The sequence below is a fragment of the Podarcis gaigeae genome (assembly GCF_964106915.1).
Source record: "Podarcis gaigeae genome assembly, chromosome: 15".
Lineage (NCBI taxonomy): Eukaryota > Metazoa > Chordata > Lepidosauria > Squamata > Lacertidae > Podarcis > Podarcis gaigeae.
Window position 1 is genome coordinate 595,408 of NC_139692.1, and position 23,162 is coordinate 618,569.

Sequence of the window (23,162 nt, forward strand, 5' to 3'; positions counted from 1 at the left end):
GAATGATGCTTTACTGAGAAATGATTTGATTGTAAATAAAGCTCAGAAGACCCTAAAGGACTATTTTGAGTTGAATTTGAATCCTGGAATTGAAGCAAGGGTTGTATGGGATGCAAGTAAAGCAATAATGCGAGGTTTCCTGATTCAACAGGAAGAAAGCACAGAATGAGCAAAAGGAAAAAATCCTGTCTCAATTAAAGGAGAAAGAGAAAAAACTGAGATGTAATCCAAAAAATCAAGAGATTCTAAAGGAATCATAGAGTTGGAAGAGACCACAAGGGCCATCGAGTCCAACCCCCTGCCAAGCAGGAAACACCATCAGAGCACTCCTGACATATGGTTGTCAAAAGGAGATTAAGGCATTACAATCTCAGTATTCACAAATAGTCAATCAAGAAATTGAATGGACAATTAAATTGATGAAACAAAAGACTTTTGAATCGGCAAATAAATGCAGAAAATTATTGGCTTGGAAATTGAAAAAGAGACTGAAGGAGAGTACAATAATTAATATTATGGAGGATGGAAAGAATATTGAGAACCCAGTAGAGATTCGAAGATGCTTTCAAAAGTACTATAAACAGCTTTACAAAAAAGAAGAAGAAGAAAAGGAAAAAATTGAACAGCTTCTGGACAAAAATGGTTTGCAGAAAATTCCAGCGGATAAAAAGAACCTACTAAATGAACTGATTACAAGACAAGAACATTGAAGGGGCAATTGCCCAAATGCAAATAGGCAAAGCACCGGGACCTGATGGCTTAACATCCAAATATTATAAAATATTTAAGGATTGGCTGATACAACCATTGATGGATGTTTGTAACAAGATATTACAGGGGGACAAAGCACCCGAGTCCTGGAAAGAGGCATCCATCACTCTGATACCCAAACCGGACACAAATAGAGCTCAAGAACTACCGACCAATTTCTTTGTTGAATGTGGATTATAAAATGTTTGCAAATATTTTGGCTACAAGATTGAAGAAGGTTTTGAATAAGCACATACATAAAGATCAATCAGGCTTACTACCTGAGAGGCATATGAAAGATAATATTAGGGACATAGTGGATGTGTTGGAAAGATTAGAGGTAAAAAGGAAAACTAAAGCAATGTTAATGTTTATTGATTCAGAGAAAGCCTTTGATAATGTTTCTTGCCTAATGTATTGCCTAAGTTGTTGTTTTTGTTTCAAGTTGACAAGTTGAATTGTTTTAAGGAATGGCAAAAGGTATTATCTAAATTTATCTGGCAGGGGAGGAAACCCCAGAATTAAGTTTAAATTATTAACAGATGTGAAAGAGAGAGGGGGTTTCTCCATGCCAGATTTAAGTATTTACTTTGAAGCAGCATCCTTTTGCTGGTTGAAAGAATGGTTTTTGTTGGAAGATACAGATGTTTTAGATTTGGAAGGTTTTGATAATGTTGGCATGCATATTTATGGTATAATAAGATAAAAGCTCACAAAGGATTTAAAAATCATATAATTAGAAAATCTTTGTACAATGTTTGGATAAGATATAAGCATTTGTTAGAAAGGAAAACACCATTGGAAGCTAAGACCCATAAAAGGTTGAATATGAGAGCCACATGGTTGAAGTATAATGATATTTTGATGGAAGTAGGGGACCAATTTACATTGAAATCTTATGATCAGTTGAAAGATAAATTAGATAATAGAATCATAGAATCATAGAGTTGGAAGAGACCACAAGGGCCATCGAGTCCGACCCCCTGCCAAGCAGGAAACACCATCAGAGCACTCCTGACATATGGTTGTCAAGCCTCTGCTTAAAGACCTCCAAAGAAGGAGACTCCACCACACTCCTTGGCAGCAAATTCCACTGTCAAACAGCTCTTACTGTCAGGAAGTTCTTCCTAATGTTTAGGTGGAATCTTCTTTCTTGTAGTTTGGATCCATTGCTCCGTGTCCGCTTCTCTGGAGCAGCAGAAAACAACCTTTCTCCCTCCTCTATGTGACATCCTTTTATATATTTGAACATGGCTATCATATCACCCCTTAACCTCCTCTTCTCCAGGCTAAACATGCCCAGCTCCCTTAGCCGTTCCTCATAAGGCATCGTTTCCAGGCCTTTGACCATTTTGGTTGCCCTCCTCTGGACACGTTCCAGTTTGTCAGTGTCCTTCTTGAACTGTGGTGCCCAGAACTGGACACAGTACTCCAGGTGAGGTCTGACCAGAGCAGAAGACAGTGGCACTATTACTTCCCTTGATCTAGATGCTATACTCCTATTGATGCAGCCCAGAATTGCATTGGCTTTTTTAGCTGCCGCGTCACACTGTTGGCTCATGTCAAGTTTGTGGTCAACCAAGACTCCTAGATCCTTTTCACATGTACTGCTCTCAAGCCAGGTGTCACCCATCTTGTATTTGTGCCTCTCCTTTTTTTTGCCCAAGTGCAATACTTTACATTTCTCCCTGTTAATTTTTAAAAAAATAATATTTATTGAAATTTCCAGAAAAATCCAAAATATAAAAGAAAAAAGAAAAAAAAGAAGAAAAAATTACATTTAGGCCTTACTTTCATTAACATCTTTCCAGGACTTCCCCACCCCACCCCCTCTTGTATTCCATTTCCATTAAATTAGTTCCACAAGTTCTTGCCCCAAATTTTAAGCTTATTATCATTATTATCATTGACCCAATGTTCAATTTAATTCATCTTATATGACCACTTTCACTTTATATTCCACCGTCCTTTCACTTAAAAATATTTTCCCCCCCCCTAAGATCGACCCCTGTTCCCTTCCACGAATTCCCCTCTTTAATACACAAAACAGAATGAAATAACAAAGTAAAGAACAAAATATAATTTTACACCCTTTGGATTCCGAATTTCCCTCCCCCCTTTCCCAGTTTCGATCCCCAATGTTCATCAATCTATCTGTTGTCAGCCTGGAGACCCCACTTCCATGTCCGAATCTCGCTCAGCTTCACTTTGCCGTCTTTTTAGTAATCTTTGCTGTCTTTTTAGTAGTCTTTCGTTTCGAAAACCCAGTCTTGGAAAAGCTGTATCTCAAGAAGGTCCATTTTTTCTTTCATCCAGATCTCTATATTTAAGAGTAGAACTCAAATTTTGTTTCTTAATCCTTTTTAAATCTGAATGTCCCAAATGCTCCCACTTCCAGCTTTATCCAATTCTTGTTGTTCTCTTTCCTCACTTTCCTCAGGTTTCTTTTCCTGTTCCGCTGCAAAAACGTTCTAATTTCAAAAACTTCTAGTTCCACTACAGAGGCTTTATTTGTTCAGGAACAAAAACTTGCGTCAAGTCCCTTCCGTTCTTCAATAGATATATCTATTGTCTCCTTTAGTGTAGAGACCTCTGTAGACAAAATAGTGTTTCATTTTTGCAGCTTTCCCAGGAGATAAAAAGTCCTGATCAAATCCGTGAGTATTTTTCCACTTGCAGCAATTCTTATAGTGTCCCAAAGCCCCCTCTAGAGGGATTATGGTAACTTTGTTTCCTTCCAGATCACTCCCAAAAGTCAAACTAAGTTGTTATCCCTTGTTTTCAACAATTTATATCCAAATTGTAACGAATCTAAGCGGCAAAGTCATCGTAACAAAGTTCTCTTTTTATTCTCCAACTTTGACAGCTACTTTGACAGCTGTCAAAATCTTTATATCTCCTCACCAGGCTCTCTCACGGATCACTCCCGGTTCCCGGGGGGGGGGGTTGCACACAATCCACTTTTCTCCTCCAGCACTATCTTGTAATTTTCCATCGTGAAATTAATCACTTTTATCAATAAAAAAGACCCTTCTCTCGATCTGAGTTGTCGGATCCTTGCTTTAAATCCTCTACAACAGGCAGGAGACGGACTTCCTTTTTGCACCTCCCCCGCTCGTTCCAAATTTAAAAAATAATATTTTCCTTTTAAGTCCGGATTCCCAATTACTCACGGGTTGTTGTTTTTAGTCCAAATTTCAATGGAAGAAGTCAGCGCTCTCCGCCAAATGGCATGCGGCTTCGCTCGGCAGGGGAAGCGGAGGACTCATAGCACCACACACCCCCATCCCCCGCTCCGTAGCCTTTAAAAAGGCTCCTTCACGGGTCGGGGGGCGCAAACGGTGCCCCGCCGAGTCACCAGGTCCATGGGCATCTGCGCCCATGGTTTTTGAGGGTCCCCGCATCGCCGGCGCGGCGGGACCCAGCCCCTTCCGAGCAGGCTCCCTCCGGAGCTCGGAGGGAGTCCGTCATTCGGCGATGGCGCCAACCCGGAAGTCCCTACATTTCTCCCTGTTAAAATTAATCTTGTTTGTTTTGGCCCAGTTCTCTAATCTGTCAAGGTTGTTTTGAAGTGTGATCCTGTCCTCTGGGGTGTTAGCCACCCCTCCCAGTTTGGTGTCATCTGCAAATTTGATCAGGATGCTCTTGAGTCCATCATCCAAGTCGTTGATAAAGATGTTGAATAAGACCGGGCCCAAGACAGAACCCTGTGGCACCCCACTAGTCACTCTTCTAAGATGATTAGTTCCAGTACATCCAGGTAAATGAAGCATTTAAAGTGGATAAGAAAATTGGATTTCAAACAGAGAAATCCAAACTGAAAATGGAATTATTAGATACAAAAATGAAAAATTTATCCAAGATGTATAATTTATTACTGGAATAATAATACCCCAGAGGACAGGATCACACTGGAACGTGTCCAGAGGAGGGCAACCAAAGTGGTCAAAGGCCTGGAAACGATGCCTTATGAGGAACGGCTAAGGGAGCTGGGTATGTTTAGCCTGTAGAGGAGGAGGTTAAGGGGTGATATGATAGCCATGTTAAAATATATAAAAGGATGTCACATAGAGGAGGGAGAAAGGTTGTTTTCTGCTGCTCCAGAGAAGCGGACATGGAGCAATGGATCCAAACTACAAGAAAGAAGATTCCACCTAAACATTAGGAAGAACTTCCTGACAGTAAGAGCTGTTTGACAGTGGAATTTGCTGCCAAGGAGTGTGGTGGAGTCTCCTTCTTTGGAGGTCTTTAAGCAGAGGCTTGACAACCATATGTCAGGAGTGCTCTGATGGTTTTTCCTGTTTGGCAGGGGGTTGGACTCGATGGCCCTTGTGGTCTCTTCCAACTCTATGATTCTATGAATATCATACGAAAGATGAACAAGTGAAATCTGTAATGACTGAATGGGCTAGTGATGTGGTGCACAATATTATGATGGTGGACTGTGAGAAATTGTGGAAAAAAGGAATCCAATTTACAGAATGTAGTGTATTAAGAGAAAATTTGATGAAAGTGATGTATATATTGTACTTAACACCAGTGAAGTTAGCAAAAATGTAACATACTCATGATAATAAATGCTGGAAATATAAGGAAAAAGAAGGACCTTTTACCACATGTGGTGGACGCGCCCCAAGGTAAAAGACTTATGGGAAATGATTTATAATGAACTGAAAAAAGTGTTTAAAAACACATTTATTAAGAAACCAGAAGCCTTTTTACTTGGTATAGTGGGGGGTGAAATCCCCAAAACGGATCTTACTTTTTTTCTGTATGCCACAACAGCTGCGAGAATATTACTAGCGAAGAATTGGATGAAATAAGATTTACCAACTATTGAAGAATGGCAAATGAAGATGATGGACTATATGGAAGTTGCCGAACAGACTGGGAGACTCTGGGACCAGAGAGAAGAGACGGCGGAAGAAGATTGGAAGAAGTTTAAAGAATATTGGGGGGGGGGGGGGAGTTAATATTTAAATTAGAATAGCTTTGGAAGTGGATATAGGCTGTAGGGTAGAAGTAGAAGACAATATATTTTAAAATAGTATTATATGTAAAAGGCGAAAGATTTATACGATCTGAAGAGAAACCAGAGTATAAATATATGTAAGGGATAAAATGTGAAGATTTTTATGCTAAAAGTACCGTATTTTTTGCCCCCATAGGGCGCACCCAGTTTTTGGGTTGAGAAATAAAGAAAAATATTTTTATTTCCCCAGCCCGAGCTTCCCCCGACCCCATCACCCAGAACAGGGTCTCTCCTCAAGCCGTGGGGAGCCCTGTGGGAACTCCCGCGTGCTCCCAAGGCTTGTGGATAGCTTCCTGAAGCCTGCATTTGCCCCATAGGAAGCACACACATTTCCCCTTCATTTTTGGAGGGGGAAAAGTGCGTCCTATAGGGCGAAAAATACGGTAAGTGTGATTTTAAAAAATGGTTAAAAATTATGATATCTATAAACTGCTAAGGATGAGGTAAAATGAAAATCAGATACGGAGGACTTGGGGAAGCTCACCTAACAATGTGAGCAAGGATAAGACAAGAATTTGTTTGTATTGTTTGTTTGTTTTTTTCTGTTAGTGCTATTTATTTGTGTTATCAAATGAATATATATATTTTTTTTGAAAAAAGAAAGAAAGAAAGGATCTTACCAGGAATCCTATATATTTAGAGGCTAAAACTAGCCTGCAACAAGTTGTGCGTTTGAAAAGGGAATGTTGAAACTCTGCTTAGATATAGAACTTGCTAACACAAGTTAGGAAGGATATCATTAAACAATATATCATCTCTTGCCTCCCTGAACATTCCCACATGCACAACACCATGCTGGTTCAATGAATTGCCTTTGCAATTTAAGAAGATGTGTTTCTCGTGGTCAGTAACTTACCAAACCCTTATCCAAAACGATATATATTTCTATGTATCTGTGTACTTTAGTGACATCTGACAGTGGCTGAGGAAAGACAAAATAAATCACATTTAGTAATCATTTTTGTACTTTTATAATGGAAAATGGCTTAACGTTAGCAGCAGATTACTAGAACCAAGCCTGCATCAAGCTGCCCCACTTTTTTCAGGCTGTGCATTGCATCTGTATTGTAAGCCTACTAATCTGAGTTCTCAGGGAGGACTCCAAATAAAAAATGAATATTGATGGTAATTACTCCTAAAGGCCAGTTTAAGAATGAAATAAACCTCTTAGCACTTACCACAGTATCTGAGAGCAGCTTATAAGGCATGCCCTCACTCCCCAGTTGTCTTTCTGTAGATGGCAAATCTTCTCTCCTAAGTGGACTCTGGAGGTTTTTGTTGTTTATCTGATAAATCAGGTGCTCAAAATTAGCTGAGGATTTCAAATGCTCAATTCCATAGCTGACATTCTCAAACTGCAACAGCCCTCTGGAAAAAATAGAAAGTACTAGCCAAGGTTCAAGGAGACCTCGGGTTACATATGCTTCAGGTTACATACGCTTCAGGTTACAGACTCCGCTAACCCAGAAATAGTACCTCAGGTTAAGAACTTTGCTTCAGGATGAGAACAGAAATCGTGCTCCGGCGGCGCAGCGGCAGTGGGAAGCCCCATTAGCTAAAGTGGTGCTTCAGGTTAAAAACAGTTTCAGGTTAAGAACGGACCTCCGGAACGAATTAAGTACTTAACCTGAGGTACCACTGTACAGGAAAAGTGAGCTTGTTGTTGTTGCTGTTTAGTCGTTTAGTCGTGTCTGACTCTTCGTGACCCCATGGACCAGAGCACGCCAGGCACTCCTGTCTTCCACTGCCTCCCACAGTTTGGTTAGCATAACTTTTATATGCCTGTTGTCTTTGCCCATGGAGTTTTCTTGGCAGGAATACTGGAGTGGCTTGCCAGTTCCTGCTCCAGGTGGATCACGTTTGGTCAGAACTCTCCACTATGACCTGTCCATCTTGGGTGGCCCTGCTCATACCTTCTCTGAGTTATTTAAGCCCCTTCACCACGGCAAGGCAGTGATCCATGAAGGGGAAAGTGAGCTTAATTAACCTCAAACCCATTGTGGGATGCTAAGAATGTTTTTCATTACTCCCTTTACGCTCTGAGCACATGATACCCCACCTCACACACAGTGGCTTTCTGATCGCTCCCAAACAAACTCCCATCCCTAATCTTGCACCTCACCTCCACTTCTCGGTGCTCATGTCCCAGTAAAATCCTGCCCATGACTTTTGTCTCACCTTGAACACTCTCAGTCCCTTGAACACATCCTGCTCCACCCTTTCCCCTTGGCTGCCCTTTGATGATGCTCTTCCTTTGAAAACTAAGGGCTTGTTGGGTGTAGTGAAGGGTTAACCTTCTGTGTCTCGAGCTTGAGGGGGGAAGGGCTTACAAAGGAAGTAAGCCAGGACTTTATGTCAACAGCTTGTTATGCTGTAAGAGAGTGCTTTTGATTTCAGATCGCTGCACTGAGGATGTGAGGAGTCAGAGAAAATGCAGCTGGACACTGACGGTCTTTGATGGATTGTAAATAAGCTATTTGCTGTACAATAAAGCTTCTAGGATAGAAGAAGCTGTTTGGACTGATTTACTGTCCTTCTCACATTTCGCTGTGTATTCTGCTACGCTGGCTGGCTTTCTCCCGTGCTTACGCTGAAAAACAAGAAGCTGGCAGACGCAACGGGAGTGTAACTGGACGGAGAAGCAATAAATCATAAAGGACAGGTGTAGTAAAGTTAGTACTGTTTAGAAATCATTCCTTGGTCAAGTAAAAAGAGTGAAGCCTTATGGGAACTCCATCAGCCATAAGGACCCTGGGAAAGAAGTTGTGTCTCTTTAAACCCTAGACTAGCTGGCTCCTCGGCTGAAAGCTTTATTGGAATAGAGGAAGCCTTGATTTAATGAAAGAACTAACACCTGGGATTGAGAGTGTGACCCCCCCCCCCCAGTGATGCTATCGGTCCTTGAATTGCTTGGGAATGGGTATCTGGCTAATTTCCACGAAAGGGAGGAAACTCTTTGATTTAAAGTTTGGATTCCAAATTGACCCAGCTGTCAAGAGGTAAATTGATTGACCAGCAAGCCGGTCATTGGTGGATTTAAAAATAATTTGAGTCTTATGATTGGCTTGAAAGTTACGACGCCAAGTGAGAATTGTGAATAAAAGATCAGGGAATTGTTTTGAGATTTGCTCTCTGCCATTGCTCTGCAATCCGCATAGATGCCTGGCTGTATTGTTCCAACCTAATAGCCGTCGGTCGTCTTTTGAAATGGAGATCTTCAAAAGCCTTCAACTTGCAGATTCCTAAAGGACTTCAACTATCCTATTTTGTGTTAGAGCTTGTGAGTATGTAGAGTTAGCTATACTATGTAACGTTGTTATTTTCTTATCTGTAACGTTCAAAAGAAGTGCCTGCTATTCTAGCATGTTTCTTATGTTATTTTAAACTGTTTTAGTTTGTGTGCCTTTCCGGAGGGAATAGCTAAGTCCTAGCCTTACGCTTGGTTACGCTCTACCGTAGAACTTCTGCCTGCAAGTCTGTGGATGCAGCTTGTGGAGGGGGCGGACAGCCAGGATAACGGGTCGCAGCCTTCTCCTTGGGTTGTGATTCTGGGTCCCCTAGAACATAGGGAGTGGTGGCAGCCCTACCGGGTCGTGTTTGTTCTGTTTTGCAAAAAGTAATGCGTCTGCCAACCCTGCCCTGGGCATCCTAGTCTGGCCGGAGAGCAGAGACAGGAGAAGGGAGGGGCAAGTGGTTGGGGGCGACATTACTACAACAGGGCTTAGCCACACTTATCTTTGGTCCCACTCTTTCAGGCATCGGCCCACTGCTTTAACGCTCCATGTCAGAGCAGTTTCCCACCCACCCCAAGCATTTGCGGGGGGGGGGCACACTTGTTAAAGCTGAATCAGTGCAAACATCCATTTGGGTTTTCCACTGACTGACATTTGCTCCAGTTGAGCTTTAAAGAGTGTGTTTTGACAGGGAATGCTCCAAAGCTAAAAACAGGTGCTCAGACACAGAGCTTTAAATTGTGAGCTGTGTCAAGAAAGAGCAGAGGAAAGATAAGTGTGGATAAGCCCTAAATTATTCCAAGAAGACATTATAGAGAAGCAAAAGGCTGGCATAAGGACTGCCAATCGCTGGAGTTTGCTAGTATCTTAGGGTGCTGGCCATCTCCTTTGGATACCTCATACAGGGACAGGGGTATTTGGCTGTCTGATAGAATGCTTAAGCAGGGCCTCCACTTATGCTTATGCTCAGCCTGCATGTTTGAAAATAAGCTCAAATATTACAAAACCAAGTAAGTCTACAGTGATTTCCTTCCAAAGGAGACCAAACCTGGGTAGGCCCCACACCTGGGAACTTTCCACTGCTCAGAGAAGAGTAAATATCTTGGGCTGCTGTGAACTTCCACTCAACAAAGTCAGGAGTGTGAAGAACAATGATGGGGATGGGAGAGACAGGACATATACTGCATCTACTTTTGTGAAACATCTGGTGCCTGGATTATGCCAGAGACAGGTTGCTGCTAGGGTTGACAGATAATTGATTTAGGCTGTTGAAATCTCTTACCTGAGCCCATAACAGGTGCTGAGTATTGCAACAGAGTTTGGGAACCCTTGTATGTATCCTTGATAGAAGCATTCGCCCTAAAGATATTTTTTAAAATTAGAAAAAAGCAATTGATGCAGCATTTACACAATTGAAATTCTCTATTAACTAGCCTTACATGCAGTTTTTAACCCTCACCCTCCTGCCCCACAGTTTCAGTTCCCCCAGAATTGTGCTTCTAACCATCTTCCATCTGTTCAGGTCAATGTGCCGCTGACAGCTTGTCTTAGAAAGAGAGAGCCTAGCCACAGTTATTTGTGATGTTCATGTGAATTATTATTATCTATAATATGTGTACACTCCCATTCATCTGAGGATCACAGGGCAGTTGTCAATGTAAAAACACAAAAATAGATAGTATAGTAACAAAAGATAGTAACAAACAAAAACAATAACCACCACCCACCATTTAAAATGCCATAGATTGTTTAATCAGCCAAAGGCCTGGGAGGAGAGGAATATGTTCTTGCCTGGCAGCTAAAGATATGTAACAAAGCTGCCAGGTGAGTCCCCCTGGGAGAGCATTCCATAAGCAGGGAGCTACCCCAGCCATTCTCATGTTGCTGCCCTCTAGGTAAAGGCAACGGACCTTGGATGGCGACTATGGGGTGTGCCGCTCATCTTGCTTCAGGCCGAGGGAGTTGGCATTTGACTTACAGAAAGCTTTCCGGGTCACGTTGCCAGCATGACTAAACTGCTACTGGCACAATGGAAACGCCGCAACAGAAGCCAGAGCGCACAGAAATGCCATTTATTTTCCTGCCGCAATGGTATCTACTGTATGTATCTACTTGCACTGCTGTGCTTTCGAACTGCTAGGTTGCCAGGAGCTGTGTCAGAGCAGTGGGAGTTCACCCTGTTGTGGGGATTTGAACTGCCAAACCTCCGATCAGCAAACCCAAGAGGCTCAGTGATTTAGACCACAGCACCACCTGTGTCCCTTACTTTACCTTTACCTGCTGAATTCTGCACCAGCTGAAGATTCCGAACCATCTTCAGAAGCAACCCCACATATAATGGGTTGCAATAATCTAAACTAAAGGTTACCAGAGCATAGTTTGCTGAAGTTAGGCTATGCCTGTCCTGATAGGGGCGCAGCTGGGCACTCAATGCAACCGAGGCCACTTGAGCCTTAAGTGGCAGCAATGGATCTAGAAGCACCCCCAAGCGTGTACTAACTCCTTCAGAGCAAGTGTAACCCCATCGAGAGCAGACCACCTCTCAGCCATCTGCTCTAGGGAACCACCCACTAAAGGTGCCTCCATCTTATCTGGATTGAGCTTCGGTTTGTTGGCCCTCATCCAGTCCATTACTGAGGCAAGACAACAGCCCAGCACTTCCACTGCCTCATCTGCAGATGTAAAGGAGAAGCAGAGCTGTGTGCCATCAGTATATTGATGACAATGTACTCCAGACTCTGGATGGCCCCCTTAGGACCCATTCCAGTGCATGGTATGTGGGACTGCTTTGGAAGATGGTCCAAAAAGTGCAGCAAATACATAACAGAGCAACTAGGTTACTAACTGGGCCTGGACATACAGAAGAACGCTTTTCACCAGCATAGCTTCCTAGTTCTCCATAAGTTTTCAGACCTAATTCAAGGTGCTTGTTTTGACACATAAAGCCTCAAGCCAAGTTACCTGATGGAGCACCTCTCCTTGTACCATCCCGTCCAAGATCTGAGATCTGCCTGGCAGGTCCTTTTGGTGATACCATTGCCATATGCAGTTGAGCTACCAAAACGTTTAATGAGGCTTTCTCAACGGAAACCCCACCTCCCTGCCCCTGGTTGTGGAACACCTTTCCTCCTGAGCACCAACAATGGTTAGCTTTCGGGACCAGGGCAGACATCATGATGTTATATACAAAACTGAATTATGAATTTTAGATGCTTTAGTATTTCTATGACTATTTTGTGCTGCTTAACATGAGGCTCCTCATGAGGCTGGAGGAACGTTACCTGGCTGTGAGTGTGAAGGCCGCTCCCTACAAAGCCCTTTCCACCTGGCCTAGGGGGCAGGGCCCACACTCACCCAGCCCTACTTTGTTAAATATGTATTCTGTAGTTGACCTCCTTTGTAATGCTTTATTTTGAAATCTTTAAGATAACATTTTAGTTTTCTGTTATGTTGCTTTGACTGTATACTCTATATTTGACTTTTTTCAGATTGTTTTATTTATGTTTTATTGATTTAATATGTTGTAAACCACTTTGAGATTTTTCTTAAAACTATAAAGTGGTATAGAAATTAATAAAATAAAATAAAAATAAATTTTGTTGTGACCCACCATGCAATCATTTTGAAGAAGAACAAGATCTTATGCATACCACTTAGGAGGGATTGTTATGATTATTTGGTTCATACATTTATTTAAATAAATAATAATATTTTATTTCATTTTTACAAATAAGTAGCTTGGAACCAAGTTACTTCAAGGGCTGCCTCTTCCTGCATGAACATACCTGACTGTTGAGAACTTCTTCTGAGACTTTTCTGTGAGTTCCTGGGCTATTTGAGGCAAGGTGTGGGAGGTAACTGGGGGGTGTGGGGTGTTCTGCTGTGAAACCCCTCCTTTGGAAATTGCTCACCAGAGAAGCTTCCCCATCACCTCTTACAAATCCCATATGCATTTTATTTTTTTACTTTCCCCCAGGCTTTTTGCAATGTTCAGACTGAAGGGTTTATCTGATCTCAAAATGCCCTTTCCCCACAATCTTCTTCTGTAATGAAGTTAAATCTTTATTGTTACACGCCACCCCAATCTCCATGAGCAGTGTGATATTCCAGGGGTTGCAGGCACAATTTTCTTTTGGGAATGAGGCACAGTGGAGAATGGGGTGTCTTTATGATACATGGTTTATTTACACATACATACAATCTGATTCTAGATGGGTGGGAATCCCAGCATTAAACCCCAAGAGGATCTCTTGTGTGTCTGATTTTAAAGAGACCTCAGCCATAACTCTGCATATCTGCCTTCTGCTTGCCGCTTCCAGACTGGAGAGGATTTTCCTCCACACTCACTTCAGGCTTTGGCATCTCCCACCCCCTGCCCCACTCCCCGCCACCTTCAAGTTTGCAAAACCAAAACTTTCTGTCTGTTTGCTTACTTTAGGCCCAAGGAAATTCTGAAATTTCTTCTACCCAACTCTGGCATTGTCTTTGCTAACTACCCCCCCCCCCTTGCAGCTGGCACAGCCTCTGCTTTGCTGCTTATCAGTCTTTCTGACTTCTCTGCCAGGGAATTCTCCATCAGGAAAACTCAGGGTTAGCCTGTATTTTACACTGCTTTTGGGGGGGGGGGCAGAATCTGGCATGCAGGAATTTAGAAGAGTCATGGTAGCCCACGGGGACACGGGTGGCGCTGTGGGTAAATGCCTCAGCGCCTAGGGCTTGCCGATCGAAAGGTCGGCGGTTCGAATCCCCGCGGCGGGGTGCGCTCCCGTTGCTCAGTCCCAGCGCCTGCCAACCTAGCAGTTCGAAAGCACCCTCGGGTGCAAGTAGATAAATAGGGACCGCTTTCTAGCGGGAAGGTAAACGGCGTTTCCGTGTGCAGCTCTGGCTCGCCAGAGCAGCGATGTCACGCTGGCCACATGACCCGGAAGTGTCTCCGGACAGCGCTGGCCCCTGGCCTCTTGAGTGAGATGGGCGCACAACCCCAGAGTCTGGCAAGACTGGCCCGTACGGGCAGGGGTACCTTTACCTTTACCTTTACATGGTAGCCCACACACCCATAACAATATTGTATTGCCTCAAAATTTTGTACACTGCTTTTGTATATCTGACAAGTGGTGTACAAACACTTAAAATCAATCAAGCAATGTCTGAAATGGCATCCAAACACAATTAAGAACCTTTACCTGAATATGTGGGGAATTGGGGTGGACAAAGCCTCCTTGGTTGTATGTATAAACCAAAAAGTCATTGGGCAAAAATGTTCTGTGAAGAAAACAACAAAGTGATATTTATGTTGGCATTTCAAAAAGAATCACTGATTGCTCTCTGGGGAAAGTCTCATAGGGTTGGGTTGAAGAGGTAACTAATGAAGATCCCCTAAGGCACTGTACTTTGTCTTTGTCAGCTAGCAAGCTGAGGAACAGAAACGGGATGCTTCTGAAATTTGCTGGCAGTGCTAAGTGAAGAGGTACAGCATTCATAAATACTAGTAGCAAACTGCCTATCACAATGATGGAGGCACAGATCTTTACTGCAGTGCTTCCCATAAGTGAGGCCCAGATCCCCTTGAGAGGTTGTGGGCTCTCTCTCATTGGGGGTTTCTAAGCAGAGGGTGAATGGCCCTCTGTCAAGGGGGTTGGACTAGATGACCCTTGGGGTCCCTTCAAACTCTACGGTTCTATCATTCTATGATCACATAGTGTCAGGGAATGGAGGGAAGGTTGTTCTCACCACAATGTTGTCTCCCTTTGCAGTGGTTTGCTTTTCCTGTCTCCTTGATCCTTGCCCATCCTGGCTCATAAAAGCAAGTCTGGAAGGGCAATGGGCTCTGCGTGGTGGTGAATGCTTCCTTCTGTGAGGGAGCCTTCCCAGACCCGCTGAAAGAGGCGGTCATTAAACCGCTTCTTAAAAAAACATCTTTAGATCCAGCCAATATGGTCAACTATCGCCCAGTCTCAAATCTACCATTCTTGGGCAAAGTGATTGAGCAGGTGGTTGCTGAATAACTCCAAGCACGCCTGGAGGATGTGGACCATTTGGATCCCTTCCAATCGGGATTCAGGTCCCACCATGGTACTGAAACTGCGTTAGTCATGCTGGTCAATGAACTTCAGCTGGCCAGGGACAGAGGTGAAAGCTGTTTCCTGGTCCTGCCGGATCTCTCAGCGGCCTTTGATCCAATTGAACATGATATCTTTCTGGACAGTCTTGAGGAGCTGGGAGCACTGTTATACAGTGGTTCCGCTCCTTTCTCCTGGGCCGTGTTCAGAAAGTGGTTTGGGGGATGAGTGTTCAGACCCCTTGGCTCTCAGTTGTGGGGTGCTTCATGGTACTGTCCTCTCTCCCATGCTTTTTAACATCTACATGAAGCTGCTGGGAGAGATCATCAGGGGGGTTGGGCTGGGTGTTCATCAATATGCGGATGATACCCAGCTCTACCTCTTTCAAATTGGAACCAGTGAAGGTGGTGAAGGTCCTGTGTGAATGTTTGGAGGTGGTTGGAGGATGGATGGCGGCTAACAAATTGAGGTTGAATCCTGACAAGACAGAAGTACTGTTCTTGGGGGACAGGGGGCAGGCGGGTGTGGGGGACTCCCTGGTCCTGAATGTGGTAACTGTGTCCCTGAAGGAGCAGGTGCGATGCCTGGGAGTCATTTTGGACTCACAGCTGACCATGGAGGCACAGGTTAATTCTGTGTCCAGAGCAGCTGTCTACCAGCTCCATCTGGTATGCAGGCTGAGACCCTACCTGCCCGCGGACTGTCTCACCAGAGTGGTGCATGCTCTAGTTATCTCCCACTTGGACTACTGCAATGCGCTCTACGTGGGGCTACCTTTGAAGGTGACGCAGAAACTGCAATTAATCCATAATGCGGCAGCTAGACTAGTGACTGGGAGTGGCCACCGGGACCATATAACACCGATCCTGAGAGATCTGCTGACAGGGAAGAGTTACAGTTAGAATTTTCTAGTTTCTCTTCTCGGTAGTGGCGCCCGCCCTGTGGAACGCCCTCCCATCAGATGTCAAGGAAATAAGCAGCTATTCTATTTTTAAAAGACATCTGAAGGCAGCCCTGTTTAGGGAAGTTTTAAATATTTAATGCTGTATTGTTTTTAAACACTTGATTGGGAGCCGCCCAGAGTGTCTGGGGGAAATGCAGCCAGATGGGCGGGGTATAAATAATAAATTATTATTATTATTATTATTATTATTATTCCTCCCACTGGATTGAATGGTAACCATTAATTTCCGAAGAAGACAGCCAAGGAATGTTCTCAAGAGACAACATAGGGCAGTGATGGCCAAACTTGGCCCTCTAGCTATTTTTGGGACTACAACTCCCATCATCCCTAGCTAACAGGACCAGTGGTCAGGGATGATGGGAACTGTAGTCCCAAACAGCTGGAGGGCTGAGTTTGGCCATCACTGCCATAGGGTGTCTGATGTACTAGGCAATTAATAAGCAATGTACTCTGAGAGTTATTTCTTTATTGATAATATTGTACCATATTTTTCGCTCCGTACTTTTTTCCTCTTAAAAACTAAGGGGAAATGTCTGTGCGTCTTATGGAGCAAATTTGTGGTCCCTGGGGCTGGGAGGGGGGGCCCAGGCTTCCCCCGTCAGCCCCAACAAGCTCTGGGAGCAGCGAGCAGGTTGTGCGCAGAACGTTCGCTGCTCCCTGAGGTGCTCTTTGAGGCGGGGGGGGGGGACCCATGCTTCCCCCGCCAGCCCCGACAAGCTCGCATGTCATCTCTCTTTTCCTTTTAGTGCCACAGGCCTTTTAGATTCATTCATTTTTAATCATTGCTGGAATTTTTTCTACCATGCTGTTTTCTTTGGAAGTTGCATTGTTATGTAAGTGTTGCCATTTTTTTATTGTGTTACTACTACTACTACTACTACTACTACTACTACTACTACTACTATTACTACTATTGGCCTTCTTTAACCCCTTATAAGCCATTACAGGAGCTTGATGCTGAACAGTTTAGGTAAGATGCTTCCTAAGAAATGAACTAATAAATCTTTTGTGGGGCGCTTTTGTCTAGCGCAGGCATGATGTGTAAACTGAGAATTCTCATACTGCCTATGACCTTCTGGACAGTTGTGAGCAAAATAAGACTGGTGGCCCTGTTGAGGTGGTAGTGGACTAGGAAAGGCCCAATATGATCACCTTCTGGAGCTAGCCATTATGGACTACTGAAATCAAAATCAGGTGCAGATTAGTAAGTGGCCTGGCTCACATGTCACACTAAGCCAAGCCATGGCTCTCCAGGGTTTCAGACGGGGGTCTCTGCCTAGAGACACTGGAGACTGAACTTGGGACCTTCTCCATGCACAGCACATGCCTTTCCATAAGCCAAAGGGTTAAGAATAGGGAGTCACTTACTGTTGCTGCAGGTGAATTGTGTACGTCTTCTTTTTTATTGTAATCATGTAAGTCTGTGTGCTCTGGACAATTCAAAACAAAACAAAACAACCAGTCAGAAGGGTATGTAGAAACAGTATTTTTACAAATGAAATGAACAGTCTCTATTGAAATGTATTTGATGATGGCAGAAAAGCTATGGCAGTGATTGGCTGAGCCTCTTTATCTTTCAGAGAGGCAGTTCAGGACCCAGGGAAAGAAAATAAGTTTCATTGATGAAAGAAGGAGGCAGGGGCCTGAGAAGGCATTTGCGGGAGTGGGGGCAGAGGGCTAAACCCTAGAAATAAATGGTAGGGTTTTGATTAGCTGGAGTAGTGAAGGGAAGATTGCAGGCCAGTGGAAAAATACAAGCTAAACTTGTACAAGCTTCACCTGGGATAGCAAAAGGTGTTGATGGCCCACCTGAGAGGAATCTTTGGCCTGGGCAGATGGAAGGTTGCCAGAGTAACTGGCTGTAAAGTGACAGGAAAAGAGAGTCTTGAAAGCAAGGAGTGCTGGGAAGAAGAAGTTGGGGAGAATGAAAAGAGAGATCCATCCTGGGCAGGCTGGCTGGGAGAGATGCATTGGACTCTAGTGCTGCACTCCTGTAGGGGACAAGCTCCTCTTAAAATGACCACGCTATAAGATCTGGACTCTCTCCATGCAGACGGAAGGTGTAAATAGGTGAATAAACCATAGCTTTTAAAGTTACAACTCCACAGCCTCTTCAATTCTCCAGAGGACCATAGACCCTGGGTGAACCCCTGGAATCTTCCTACCGCTTGGCAGAGAGTGGGGCTGGCACCGAACTTCTGAAAACAGAAATCAAGGCAGCTCAGGCTTAAATGGGGATCACCTGAGGAATAAGGAAGCCAGGTTGAGAAGCCTGCTAAAAAACTAGGAGAGAGAACAGGCAGAAAGGAGAAGTAATAGCACATTGATTTGAAATAGCCAGTCAGATCTCTGGTTCCAGGTCTAATTAATACTTTGATTAAAAAAAGGATCCCTGCAAAGAGTACATGGACATGTGGGGCTCCTGCAACAGGTGAGGGAGTGAAAATGTTGCTAAACAAAACAGCAGCAGTGATTATGATGGGGGAAAGAGGAAACTATCATTCTTAAATGATATTTAATAATGTTTGCTCTGACCCAAAGATTCTTATGCACAACTGTAGAGTGCACACATAGCTGTACCTGAGGATCTCTGCTCATTCACACACCTGGAGGACCTCAGATGTGGAACATGCACATGTTTGTGGGTTTCCCAGAGGTATCTAGTTGACCCCTGTGGGAAACCTAGCAAGACTCTGTTTAACTTCTTAATGTAAAACAAGTTGCAACACAACCCTCACTATATCTACTCAAAAGTAAATCCAATTAATTCAGTGGCACTTACTCCAAGGTAAGTGGGGTTAGGATTTCAGCCTTGCTCAACTAAATGATGTTTCTTGCCTGTGTTTGGGGCCCAGAGAAGCCAATGGGGGGGTGAGGAGATTTGACTGGAAGGAAATGAAACTCCCCATTTTCTGGTGCTTCAACTCAGTTGCTCATGGGTATCATTGTCACAAGTACAAGGGTAACCGTTTTCTAAATCCACTCACAATGAGTCAGGAAAAGCAAAGTGGGAAAAGAATCCCACAGTGCAATCTCCTGAAGTCTATCATACCCAACAAAAAAATCTGAAAAGGAAAAGTTGCATTCAAAGCACAACAGCCTCCTGCCACTCAGAATAAAAATGTGTGGTCACATTCATTTGCTAAATAAATACAGTGGTACCTTGGTTTACGAACTTAATCCGTTCTGGAAGTCTTAAGAATGCTGCAAAACCCGGAAGTAGGTGTTTTGGTTTGTGAACTTTGCCTTGGAAGCAGAATATGTTTCGCTTCCTGTTGAGTGTGTTCCATTTGTAAATTGAGTCCCCCGCTGCTATGGGAAAGCATGCCTTAGTTTAAGAACACTTTGGTTTAAGCATGCTTTCCCATGTGTTTACAAACAAATTTATTTTAACTCAGTAAAGCTTTCATTCTTTTACTGAAGAAGACTCTGCATTATTAATTTACACTGTGCATCAGCTGATGTCAGATGAATTAAGAACCCCTCCCTTTGACTTTGGGCATATGGGGATAGATTGCTCTAACTTGCCTGAAACATTTTCAGAAACTTCCTGACAGTAAGAGCTGTTCGACAGTGGAATTTGCTGCCAGGGAGTGTGGTGGAGTCTCCTTCTTTGGAGGTCTTTAAGCAGAGGCTTGACAACCATATGTCAGGAGTGCTCTGATGGTGTTTCCTGCTTGGCAGGGGGTTGGACTCGATGGCCTTGTGGTCTCTTCCAACTCTATGATTCTATGATTCTATTCTATGATTCTATGATTTGGAAGAGACCAACAAGTGTTATGCTTCCTCTAAACCACAGACAGCATCGTGAATACAATGAAAATGGTCCTGTTGATAACACTCTTCATCTCAGGGGCTTGTATGATAATGGAACAGGTGGATGGCAATCCCTCTATGGCTGTTTGAAATTCTCTGGGTAGGTGGGAAGAGTTCCCTTACGCAAGGCCACAGGTGCCAACTTGAATAAAATATGATGGGGGGGCAGATAAGCCCTGCTTGTCAGGAGACAAACTCACAAAAGTGACTCACACAAAAGCAGTGGAGGTGGAGCCCTCCGCCTCAAACTTTTAAAGGAACCTTTTCAAATGCTAGAGTCAAATATGCCTCCAGTTTTAACTTGGAGAAAAGCATGTGTCAGCAAGCTTGGGAAATCACTGTGCAAAATATCATCCACTGAGTAGGCGTTTACTCCATAGCACAAACTTTTGAATAAGTATGTTTCTTAATTCCAAATACCTCATCTGGACCTAGACCATCTTCAGTCATGTTGGATGGAATTTTCTTTGGATAAGTGATATGCAAAAAGGTTTGACAATCTGGAGAAAAAGAAGAATGCTAAGAAGTTAATCGCCATTTAATTTCTACAAGGCACAAATGTCACAGCACCTTAAGACACCTAAGAATTACATCCAATCACATTCAGTTGCACATTCTGAATTTGCTGAGAAGTGGCTGAATCCCACCTGAAAACAGTGAGTCTAGAAACACCCTTAATGATATGTGGCAGGTTACATCCACAACAAATCAGTCTGGAGATTAGATTGCAGCCTGCTTGTGTTGCAAAAATCAATGTTTGGGGCTGAAAGAAAAACTCAAGCAGCAAAAGAGGAAAACAAAGGGTTTTATTTTGCAAGCCAGCAAAATAGGCAGCAGAGGAATAAACTCCAAAGTCTGCGCCCAACCCCTAAAGGGGGACGGCTTAATATACATTTCTGTTATCTCCTAAGGCAATGCATATGCATAAACTGAGGCAACTTCTCCTATTCTAGGCTACATCGCCCTATTAGCATACGATTATGGTTTTTCCTTAATGAATATACATTGAGCAAGCGAACAAAGAGCCTAGCCTGGTTAGTTAGCTGAGCTTATAGGTCTCTATGTGCATCACCTGGCAACAGGGGAATGCCTCTCAAGAAATTCTATATACATTGAAATCATATAAATTAGGATTGCTAACCAAATAGAGATCTAGGAAAGACAAACTCTTGTGCCTTTATCTGTACCTTTCTTCTTTCTTCTATCTCTCCGCCCCCAATTATTAAATTCTTACAACATATAATGACATTGTAGACGAGTAATAAAATATCCCACCCTAAGCCAGAAGGTAATACATCCAAAATAACATCCAAATAATACAATAAGTTCTTATCCCAGACTACCATTTTTATAGAAAGCAATAAACAGTCCATTAACCAAAAAGTTTTAGACTGTTTTCATTTCTAGTCATATGCATAAAAAACTGTACCAATCTGTTACAAGAGTATTTATGTTTCAAACCTTATGCCAGTTTTATTCATTAGTCAATTTTCCCACAAGTGCTATTTGCCATATTTTATTGTACTAATTTGTCAGAGATGCACCCTACAACTTCTTCTAGTATCTCATTATGAGCGACTATTAAAAGAGAACTTAGAGGTTTGAGCAGTACATTAATATCATCGCCCATGAGAAGACTGAGCAGCATCAACTCTGGACATTTTGAGACAGTTTGAGATTGCTTTTATTTTGACAAATACTTTCCTCCCAGAACTTTCCCACCTCAAATATATGAGGTTAACTTCCTTCTTGGTGAGCAGGAAGAACGAAAATGGGCTGGTTGCATTGGTGTGAGATACCATATTTGCACTATTTTAAGTACTACTTCTATGGGACGTGGGTGGCGCTGTGGGTTAAACCACAGAGCCTAGGACTTGCTGATCAGAAGGTTGGCGGTTTGAATCTCCGCAATGGGGTGAGCTCCCGTTGCTTGTCCCTGCTCCTGCCAACCTAGCAGTTCGAAAGCATGTCAAAGTGCAAGTAGATAAAAAGGTAGCGTTCCGGCGGGAAGGTAAATGGCGTTTCCATGCGCTGCTCTGGTTCGCCAGAAGCGGCATAGTCATGCTGGCCACATGACCTGGAAGTTGTACGCTGGCTCCCTCGGCCAATAAAGTGAGATGAGCGCCGCAACCCCAGAGTCAGCCACAAGTGGACCTAATGGTCAGGGGTCCCTTTACCTTTACTAAGTGCTACTTCTAAGTGCTTAAGGGAGAAGGGCCCTGGGCCAGGGGTAGTTTTAATCCCTGACATATCCAGGTAGGATTGGGAGAGATTCTTGCCTGAAATCCTGAAGAGCTGCTGCCAGTCAGTGTGGACAATACTGAACTAGATGGACCAATGGTTTGACTCTGTTAAGGCAGCTTCCTAGGTTCCTATGTTTCAAGGCAGATCCAGATTTTAAAGGACATTTCCTCCACACTGAGGTCGACACCTCTTCCTAGACAGCTCCATACCCACATCTGCCTTAAACCGTCTGCTGCACCCATCTCTATTAGGATGTGTTCTGCGTGGGGCTTCCCTCGGGACTGAGCTGGAAGCTGCAGTGAGGGCACAATTCTGCAGCGCGATTGCCGACAGGAGGGAGGCCTGCGCTCAGAGATCGGCACTGGCTGCTGATCTGCTCCCAGGCCAAGATCAAGGCCTTGCCCCACTTGTGCCCAGGGGGCCGCTTTGACGGGTGGACTTGGGCCCACATCTTGCTCGGCTCCTGATCCTTTCCTCTCCAGATCAAGCAGGCGCCTGCACAAAACGTTCCTGCTCAGAGACGCTTGGAAAGCTGAGGCAATCCGTTTCAGTATTTTAACTTTTGTATGTTTTAAAGCAGTGTTATCTTTTTGTAAACCGCGTTGAGGGTTTTCAAACCACCAGGCAGCGTATTCATTTTATGATAGACAGCTAGGTGCTCGGGCCTTTCTCAACCCGGGGTCCCCAGGTGTTTCTGGACTACAACTCCCACCATTCCCCAGAGGACAGGGATGGTGGAAGTTGTAGTCCAGCGACGCCTGGAGGCCCCCAACTTGATAAAGGCTGCCTGGTTCAGACGCTACTTGGGCTTGTCCCACAAATAAAGATCGTGGGAGAATCGCTGCCAGTCCGGGTAGGGGGACGGGGCGGACTGTGAGGGAGCCCGCCCGCCTTCACTCACCGAGGCCCGCGGCGAAGAGGAGCAGCGCCGCCGCCGCCGCCAACAGCTTCATGGCGACGCGGCTGTCCAGCGCCCTCTCCGCTTCGCTCTAACGGTCTCGCCTGGAACGGAGAGCCGCGCGGCGGCTGTCGAGCGTCGTGCGCGCGCCAAGGCCGGTTCCTTG

The 23,162-nt window shown here is 44.0% G+C and overlaps 1 protein-coding gene across 9 annotated transcripts in view; it reads right to left on the reverse strand.

Moving 5' to 3' along the window:
* Positions 1-23,118, reverse strand: part of LOC310832073 (disintegrin and metalloproteinase domain-containing protein 2-like) — a 78,959-nt gene extending 55,841 nt beyond the window's left edge. For 8 of the 9 annotated variants that reach the window (XR_014558127.1, XR_014558128.1, XR_014558129.1 and 5 more), the window contains exons 1-7: positions 23,000-23,118; positions 20,275-20,354; positions 17,407-17,468; positions 14,199-14,277; positions 10,298-10,374; positions 6,961-7,150; positions 6,639-6,704 (exon numbers count right to left, since the gene is read on the reverse strand). Coding sequence is in view for 4 of the 9 variants with exons in the window: in XM_083713556.1 (XP_083569682.1) it covers positions 6,639-6,704; positions 6,961-7,150; positions 10,298-10,374; positions 14,199-14,277; positions 17,407-17,468; positions 20,275-20,354; positions 23,000-23,051 (606 nt within the window). In the remaining 5 variants the exon portion in view is untranslated. Of the gene's footprint in view, positions 1-6,638; positions 6,705-6,960; positions 7,151-10,297; positions 10,375-14,198; positions 14,278-17,406; positions 17,469-20,274; positions 20,355-22,311; positions 22,405-22,999 lie in introns of those variants that run through there. The other variant, XR_014558131.1, reaches the window with a different exon arrangement.
* Between the last annotated feature and the right edge of the window lie 44 nt (positions 23,119-23,162).